Source organism: Ichthyophthirius multifiliis, assembly GCF_000220395.1.
Source record: "Ichthyophthirius multifiliis unplaced genomic scaffold scaff_1120509251207, whole genome shotgun sequence".
Lineage (NCBI taxonomy): Eukaryota > Ciliophora > Oligohymenophorea > Hymenostomatida > Ichthyophthirius > Ichthyophthirius multifiliis.
Genome location: NW_004086100.1, coordinates 10,493 through 19,753, shown reverse-complemented (window position 1 = coordinate 19,753; position 9,261 = coordinate 10,493). Strand labels below are relative to the sequence as shown.

The 9,261-nt window shown below is 16.2% G+C and overlaps 1 protein-coding gene across 1 annotated transcript, besides 15 other annotated features; it reads right to left on the bottom strand. All coding sequences in view use genetic code 6, as the record gives it.

Moving 5' to 3' along the window:
• Positions 1-627: 627 nt before the first annotated feature.
• Positions 628-679: a microsatellite.
• Positions 680-783: 104 nt separating this feature from the next.
• Positions 784-820: a microsatellite.
• Positions 821-2,874: 2,054 nt separating this feature from the next.
• Positions 2,875-2,943: a microsatellite.
• Positions 2,943-2,989: a microsatellite.
• Positions 2,954-2,997: a microsatellite.
• Positions 2,998-4,820: 1,823 nt separating this feature from the next.
• Positions 4,821-4,859: a microsatellite.
• A 671-nt stretch (positions 4,860-5,530) lies between these two features.
• Positions 5,531-5,569: a microsatellite.
• A 50-nt stretch (positions 5,570-5,619) lies between these two features.
• Positions 5,620-5,680: a microsatellite.
• Positions 5,681-6,082: 402 nt separating this feature from the next.
• Positions 6,083-8,826, bottom strand: IMG5_159590 (rnb family protein, putative; the record flags this gene model as incomplete). Its single annotated transcript, XM_004030453.1, has 3 exons — positions 6,083-7,253; positions 7,351-8,262; positions 8,333-8,826. Coding segments are annotated over 3 exons (2,559 nt in total), but the record flags the coding sequence as incomplete, so codon positions are not given.
• Positions 6,595-6,637: a microsatellite.
• Positions 7,265-7,320: a microsatellite.
• Positions 7,983-8,017: a microsatellite.
• Positions 8,264-8,330: a microsatellite.
• A 153-nt stretch (positions 8,827-8,979) lies between the features above and the next one.
• Positions 8,980-9,023: a microsatellite.
• A 104-nt stretch (positions 9,024-9,127) lies between these two features.
• Positions 9,128-9,162: a microsatellite.
• A 90-nt stretch (positions 9,163-9,252) lies between these two features.
• Positions 9,253-9,261: part of a microsatellite that runs on past the window's edge.

The following is a 9,261-nucleotide window of genomic DNA, read 5'->3' as shown; positions in this document are numbered from 1 at the left end:
CTTTTTATTTTTTTCTGAATAATTATAACTTTAACCTGCATGAGTTAAAAAACCTTTAAATTCTAAATTTTTTTAATTCTCCTAAATATTCTATATTAATGAATTTATTAAATCTAAATTTTCAGGTTCAATTCCACATCTACCATATCCAACATCAATTTTTATAAATATTCCCAACTTTTAATTTTTATCTTCTTTTAAAAAATCCTTTAAAAAAACAGAAGTTTCTTCTTAATCTATTAATATATTTAACTCTATTATATGTTTATGTAAATATCTTATTTGTTCGAATTCCCTTAAGTTTAAAGGAAAAGCTATTGTTATATTGTCCCAACCATTATTAGCAAAATAATAAGCCATTTAAACATTTGAAACCGTTATTTTAGTTATTCCTTCATATTTTAATAGATTACCTATTTATGCAGATTAATGACTTATTTTTTAATTATTTTTAAAATTTTCTAGATATTATTATTATTATACGTTTTAAAATGAGGGCGTAAATGAATATTTTAATATTCACATTTTTATTTCATTTTTCGGATATTTCTTCTAATTATATCTAGGTCTATTATTGGAGTGGGTGATTTTATTTATTATAATATATTTATTTGTTGCATTTTAAACTTTTTTTAATTTATATAGTTTTTTTTATTTGTTTATTTTATTTTTATTTATAAAGGATATATATTATAAGAAATAATAAAAAAGATAAATAAATATAATATTAAGATTTTATTTCAGTAAAATTTATTTATTTCTTCTCTAAATTTAAAATACTTTTAAAATATAATATAAATAGTAAAAATAATTATAAATAACAATGCTTTATAAAAATAACTAAATCTAAAAATAATATAAAAACTAATAACAACAAATTACAATATAATATATTTAAATTAATTTTTTTTTAAATAAAAATTAATTAAAAAAAAATAAAAAATTAAAACTATTTTCGATACAAATAAATGAGTTTTTATAATTCTTAAATGCAAATAGATACTACTTCTTTAATTAATACAAACAAAAAAAATTACGGTTCTTTAAAATATTAAAATAAACCATAATCAGTTCCAAAACCCCAGTTTATTTAAGATATTATTTAAATAAAAACGTCCCAACCAGTTTAAATAACTAAAAGTATTTTAAAAAATACAAATATCTAATAAAATAAAGTCACATAAAGTATAAATACAGAAAATCCATAAAGTAGTTTATTTTATTAATAATAATAATATTAAAACATGAATAATTATTAAATAAATATCAGTTAAAATTGCTAAGGTAATAATTATGCTAGGTAAATACTCCAAAGAGTCGAAAATTTTATAACTCCGCGTAATTATATCCAAAGTTATACCCAAAACACAATCTAATTAGGATATGATTATAGCTAAAGATAATAAAAAAAAGAAGACATAAAAAAATATCTAGAAGGTTTAGAAAAAAAAGTCAAAAAAAAAGTTTCAAAAAGCAATAGTAATAATAGTGAAGAAAATAGTACAAAATTAAACAAAAGAAAAAAGGAACAATCTAAGAAAAAAAAAGTAGAAAATAAAAGAAAAAAAGAATAACCTGAAGAAGAAATTCGAATAAGGAAATAAGATTAAAATATTAATTAAAGAAAATAAAATAAAAAAAGTATGTCTTATAGTTTTTTGGAGAAAAGTTAAAATAATAAAAAAAATTTAATAGATTTAATATTTTGTATTGTATGTGAAGATTACGTACATGTCGATAAAGTTGATTAACATAGCAAATTTTGTTAATAAAATCAATAAAATAACCAAAAAGTATAAAATAATTCAGAATATTTACATTAAATAGAAAAACTAAACGAAAAACTTCGAAAAGCAAAAATTTATATGGAATAAAAATATGTTTAAAATAACGAAAAATTACAAAAAACAATCGAATATATATAATAATGTAGTTAATTAATAATAAATAATAATAAAAATATACATGAAATAGTTCTAAATCTACATGATTTAGATTTATTAATAAATAAATTATCATAATTAGAAAAAGATGAAAAAGAAAAAAATCATGTATATGTCTTTTTAATACTAGCTGATAAAATAAAAGAATTTACAAAAAATAAAATTTAGTTAATGAAAAATAATGAAAACATAATCAAAAATACAAATCATTATTTATAAAATAATAATAGCAATTATAGTTAAAGTCTAAGTAATTTTAATTTAAAATAATAAATTTTTAGTGTTAATTCTATTGATATTTATTCCAATAAATAAATTGTTTAAAATAATGATTTAAAAGGTAATCATATTCTTCAAGATAATTAATTTAGTTGTAATAATAGTAGTCATATACTTAATAAAAAAAATACTATGGTTATTTAGTAATAAAAAATAGATATATAGAATAAAAATTAAGAAAAAAAAGCATTTTTTGATTTGGCAGTAAAAATTAAAAATTAATTTGGATAAAACGAAAACATAAATAAAATTTTAATTGCTGATTTGTATGATATTTATATGAATAGTAATTAAAAGATTCAGAATAATTCATCATATAATATTTTAATTTGAAAAAATGAGGTAGAATAAAACATAAATAAAATATAGAGTAAAATTAAATTAGAAAAATTTATTTAAGAATATATTAAAATTTAAATATTTATATCTAATTAAAAATTTAAATAAAATTAAGTATAATATAATTTATTAAATGAATTAAGTAAAAAAAAAAAGATTTAAAAAATTTTAAAAAATAATTAAAAATTAAGCATAAAATAAATAAAAAAATTAGATAATATTAATTAAAATTGTATATTTATAATTTAAAAAGTTAAATTAATAAAATATTTATATTATTAAATCATTTAAATAAGAAGTATTATTAAATAGTAATTGTAAATTTTAATAATTTTTTTGTAAATTTAAATTTTAAATAATTTATTTTATAAAATAAAATTTTTATAAATATAATTATTATTATTATTATAATTATTATTATTATTATTTTTTATTAAAGATTTTTACTATTATTTATAAATTAATAATTTAAAATAAATTTTAATATTATATTATATTAATTTTTATTTTCAATATTATAAAACCTTTTTATATTAATAATAAAAAAATATTTTCTTATTTAATTTTTTTTATGTTTTTTAAATATAGGATATTTACAATTAATATTTATTTATATATTTTTTATATTAATTTTTCATAAATCATATTAAAATTTTATTAATTTATTTTTTATTTCTTCAAAATAGTTTTATAATATCTTCAATCTGTCTTTTGGAACCTTTGAACTTTTTTTAATATTATTTTTTATTATATTTTCTTACAATTATAATATATTTTACTTATAAAAATATAGGCTCAGCTTTTCTAAATTTTAATTATCTTTTAAATTTTAAGTAATTAATTCGATGTGATTAATTTATATATTATTACAACTTTTTTAAAAGAATAACATTTTTTAAAATATATATATAAATATACTTTTTACTTAGAAATATCTAAAACAAATTCTTTTATTTTTTACATATAACACAAGCTTTATAAAAGTGCCAAAAGAAAATTATCTGTTATAAATTAATTATACTTTAGATTTATATATATTTTCTATATATGAGCGAATTCTTCTAAAAAATGTTTAAAAAATTCAAAAAATGAATCATCAATAAGATTTCCTTCAAAATTTAAATAAAGAAATTCTTAAACATTTATAAAATTTCCTTTTTTAAAGTTTAAATTTTTAATTAAATCTTAATTTTTAAAAAGTTAATTTTCAGCTAAAAATTTAGCTTGATTCTAATTTTCATATATAGAATGAGGTCCTTTAGAATTCCAAAAATAACAAAATTCAAAATAATTTTATTTATAATAAGCTTATTTATTATTATCTATTAATTTAAATTCCTAATAGTTATTATAATCTAAATTTATATTTAATTTTAATTTTTTCTATTCAAACTAAATTAAATCGATTATTTTTTATGAATTAAAAGAGATTCCTTCTTTCAATGATTCTTAAAAAATCAATAAAATAATATCTGAAAATTAATTATTTTTTCCTTAATAATTTTTCGATATTTCCTTACATTGATCTTCGACGAATTTTTGTTTAAAAAGAGAATTTTCTTCAAATCGAAGTATATTTTCGTTATTTTCGAAAATCAATAAATTTGCAATTTAAATAAAAACTATTGTAAGTGAATAAAAGTCCACTTTTTTAAAAAATTCAAGCTTTTCAGTTTAAAAAAATAGATTTGCGTTTTAAGTAATTATATTTTTTATATTTTCTAAATAATCTCTAGGCTTGTATATTAAGTTTATATAATGTTCTAGTGCAATTTAATTATTTGTATTATATTATTATTGAAATTGGAACATACTTTTTAATTTCTCGTATAATAAAGGATTATAATAATCCACTAAATAACATTTATATTTACTTTTTGTGTCATTATTAATTTCTAATAAGATGTTTTAGGGTTTTAAATTTCCATGAAATACATTATTTTAATGCAAATAATTTAACGCTAGTATTATTTGTCCAAAAATATCGATAATTTCTGAATATGAGAACGGTTTTTAGGCTTTTCTTCTTGAAATAATTTCATCGTGTAAATTTAGAGGATAATAAGGGATTACTTGTCCTAAATTAAAGCTTTAATTTTGGGAAACATCGTTTTTATTACATGAGCAATTAACTTTTTTATAAATGAATATTTAAGCAGGTTTTACTAAATTTTAATAGTATAAATTTTTATGGATTTAAATAATTTTTAATAAATAAAAATTATAAAAGTACGATTATGAATTTTTAGATATTGAAGCTTTTTTAAAAAGGAAAATTTTTTCTTAAAAAGGGAAAATATAAATTTTATTTTATTCAAGTTTCTTCCAAGCACTTTTATTTGCAATTTTTTTCAATTCATTTATGTTTTTTAAAGAAAAAGAAGGCAAAAAATTCTCTTGAATTTCCCCTTTTTATAAAAATATGGAAAGCATAGATTCCTCATTATTATTTATTTAATTATAATTATAATCTTAAAGTAAAAATTCAAAATATTAATTGAATTTCTATATTCTATCCTTAGCTATTTTATCTTTGTTTTATAAAAAAATTAAAGAAAATTATTTAGAAGGAAATAAATTGCCTAATTAGAGTGTATTAGTATTTAAACTTTCATGAAGTTTAAGTAGTTTTGAATATCTGGCTTTAGTTTTTATTTCTTTATTTTCTTTATTGTTTTTTATTAAAATTTCGTATTCGATATACTATTGGCTATTAATGTAGCCATTGAATATTACTTAGTAATATGATTTCATTTTTTATATATATATATTTATTTTATATTGATTAAAGATTTGTATTTTTTTCTCTTATAAATTATTAAAGTTATTAATTTATTAAAAAAATTAAATAATTGAATATTATATATTATTAATAAAAGTAAAAAGTGTATAGCAAATTTCATTTATTAAATAAATGTGAATAGTAAATTATAAAAATATTATTAAAAAAAAAATTTAAAAATATTAAAATATATATATATATATATATATATATATATATATTATATCTAATTACTTTATTTAATTTTTAATATTTTCTTTTAAAACATATTATAAATTTTATAATATTTATTTGTATTTTAATTACTTTTATAATTATATTTTTTTATTATTAATTATAATTATTGATCTTAAATATTTTTATATTAAATAAATAAAAAACTTATAACATATTTTTTTTTTTCAGCTTATTAAATATTATTATTCTATTTCATTTTAATCTTATATATAAATATTTACTTTATAATCTATAGGAAAACTATTATTACAAGTTAGTTGAATTTAAATCGTTTAAAATTCCTTTATTATATTTTTTATTTTTTATTTTTTTAAATTAAATATACTTTTAAATCAACTATTTATTCTTTTTTCATTTCTTCAGTTTTAAAACTAAAAGTAAGTATTTTTTCTTTATTTTCCAAATATTCAATTTTTTTTGATTTGATACATTTTAAATCTTAAAAATGAATTGTCTAAATAATTTATAAATATTTCGATACATATATAAATAAAAAAAATACATATTAAAGATCATAATCAGGTACAAAAATATTGAAATTAAGAATTCCAAATGTAGTTATCATTCCTTATACTTTTACAGGATTTTTTTTAAGATAAAGACAAAGGAAAATCTAAAATAATAAATGCAAATAAATTAAAAAAAGAAAATAAAAATTATACTTTTTAACATCCTTCCGAAACTTTTTTGGCTTTATACTTTTTAATATTACAATCTTACAAAATATTAACAATATTTTATCTATTGACATAATTTTTAGCCTCTTTTTCATGTAAAAGCACTTACTCAAGTACTCTATGTACAATAAGATCCGGATATCTTCTAATTGGAGATGTAAAATGAGTATAAACATCAAAATTAAGAGCAAAATGTTTCCATTAGTCTTTTTCTAATAAATTAGCTATAAAATATTACGCAGGTTCTAGGATTAAGAAAAGTTATTTTTTTAAAAAAATTTTCTTTTGTTCAGAAATATTTTCATTTTATTAAATTTCTTTTAAGAAGTTTATTAATTAATTTAAGTTTTTAAATTAAATTTTTTATAATTTTAGTTTTTCAAGTGTATCATTAAATCTCTCTTGTTTTTTTTCCTGAGGATATTCATGTCGTCTCAAAACACTTATTTCTTCACAACTCTCAACTATTTTTTTACCTACAAGTTAATTTGCTAAAAGCATAAATTCCTCAACAATAAAATTTGCTTCTTTACGTACTTCTATTGTATAAGATTAAGGAAATAGAGTGTTTGGATCCAAACAAAAACGCTTTTTGCTATTTTCGATTGTTAAAACGCCATTTTCAGTTCTTCTTTTTCTTTTTTCCATACCAATTTTACTTAATAAAAGTATTTTTTCAAACATTTCATCTCCGTTAATACCTTCTCGTACTTTATTTTATTCTGGTAATTATCTATTTATAATATATTTATTGATATATAATTAAATTATAATTTACGAATAATTTTAAATTTCTCCATCAATTATCTTCTATACTGTGTCATAAGAAAACTTAGAACATGAATTTATAATACTTTTAACAAAAATAGGTTTAAAATCTTAAATTAGATTCCCTTAAAAATCCATTTAAAAAAACACTGAAAAAGCTAATCTTTCAGCATTAGAATTTAAACTACATAAATTATCGCAAAGTATCCTTGGTAACATAGTTATAACCTTACAAATAAATATATATATATATATATATATATATATATATATATATACATATATATATATATATTTTATTTTATTATTATAATAATAGACTTACTCTATGTACTAAATAAACAGATGTAGTTCTTAATTAAGCATCTAAATCAACCGGTGAACCTTCTTTTACAAAAAAACTTACATCAGCAATATGTACACCTATTTCCACTATTTTATTTTTTTCAATTAATTTAATACTTAAAGCATCATCTAAATCTCTAGCATCAACCGGATCTATTGTAAAAATTATTTCTTTTGTTAAATCTAATCTTTTTTTTCGTTCTTCTTTTGGTATTATTTCTTCTTATTCATTTACTTTTTTATCTAAATATTCTTTCGTTTTTATTGAAAAATCATCACTTATTATTTGGTTTTCTTCTAAAAGTGCTCTGCATTCTATTTCTATGTCACCTATAGAACCTAATATGTCTTCGCATAAAATAGTAGGATTTTATTGATTTCTTTCCCAATTTTTTAAAGTTCCTTTTACATAAAAATCTTTTATTTGGCCTTAGAATTTTTTTATATTATCACCTAATATAGGTATCATTCTAGGATATCGGTTATTGTTTGGTAAAAATAGCATTTTACCGTCCCTTTATTATTACAATGTGCCTATAAAAACGTTTTAATCTACTATTTAGTCATTAAATATGTAAACAACTTTACCAACTAGTCGTCTTTTAGACTAGGTATCTTCAATTTATTCTTTATCTTCTATTGATTCTGATTAAGTTTCCCATTCATTGTTATTATTTTTTTATTTTATTTTTAAATTTTTATTTAGATGTAAATTTTTATAATCATTTTTTTCTTTTGGTTTCTTTAAATCCTCATATATGACAAATCCAACTTTTTGGCTATTTAAGGCACGATTTTAATCTCTTAAACTATTTATATAAATCAAATTGTTAAAATCTTCACATCTTATTTTTGCTAATATACTATTCTTTTCATTAGATATAAATGTTCCCTATATAAATATATATAAATATATATATAAATATATATATATATATATATATATATATATATATTATAACTTAGTAAGCTTTTTTTTATGTTATTGCTTTTTCAATATCTTCTTTTGTCCAATAATCAGAAAATTGAAATTATTTATTTTTAATCAACTATTTATTTTAAATTTTATTGTTATTTTTTATAGTTTTTTCCTATTTTTATTTTTTATTATTTTTTATATAAAGCTTTTTAAATTTTTCATCAAATTCGTATCTATCATCTTTTTTATAATTAATTTTTTGACTTTTTAATAATTTCTATTCATATCTTTTAAATTTTTATTTTTATTAAGATATATTTTCTATATTTTATTCATTTTTTTTCTATTTAATTTATATTTATTGATTTTATATTTTCTCATTATTATGATTACTGCTATTTGATTTTCGATCAATTTATTTTTCTGTTTATTATATATTGTTTTAAATGTTAGGCTTTTAAATTATTGGAATGTCTAATGGTGATTTTAAAATGAAAATTTGTTAATATTAAGACCTTTGTTTAGGCTTAAATTTTTCTACAAATTCTTTAAATTAAGGCGTAGGAATGAAATGATTATATTAGAGCATTTTTTTTATTTTTTAAGATTGTGATTATTATAGTTTTTTATTATTAAGATTTTTTCAAAATATAAAATATTTATTTTATAATTAATTTTTAATTTTTTATGTATATTTTTTTAATTATATAATATATTCTTTTAAATATTAATATTTGAAAAATACTGACAAAATGATACAATTTTATAATAATATAAATAATTCTTTCAAAATATTAATTTAATTTTATTAAAAATTAATTTTATATTAATATGCTAAATTAAAAAATCATCAAATATTAAAACATTATCAAAAAAGAATATATCTAATAAAATAAAATAATAAAGCATAGTTTAAATTTTTAATATATATTTTAATTATTGATTATTATTAATAAAAATAATAAATATATA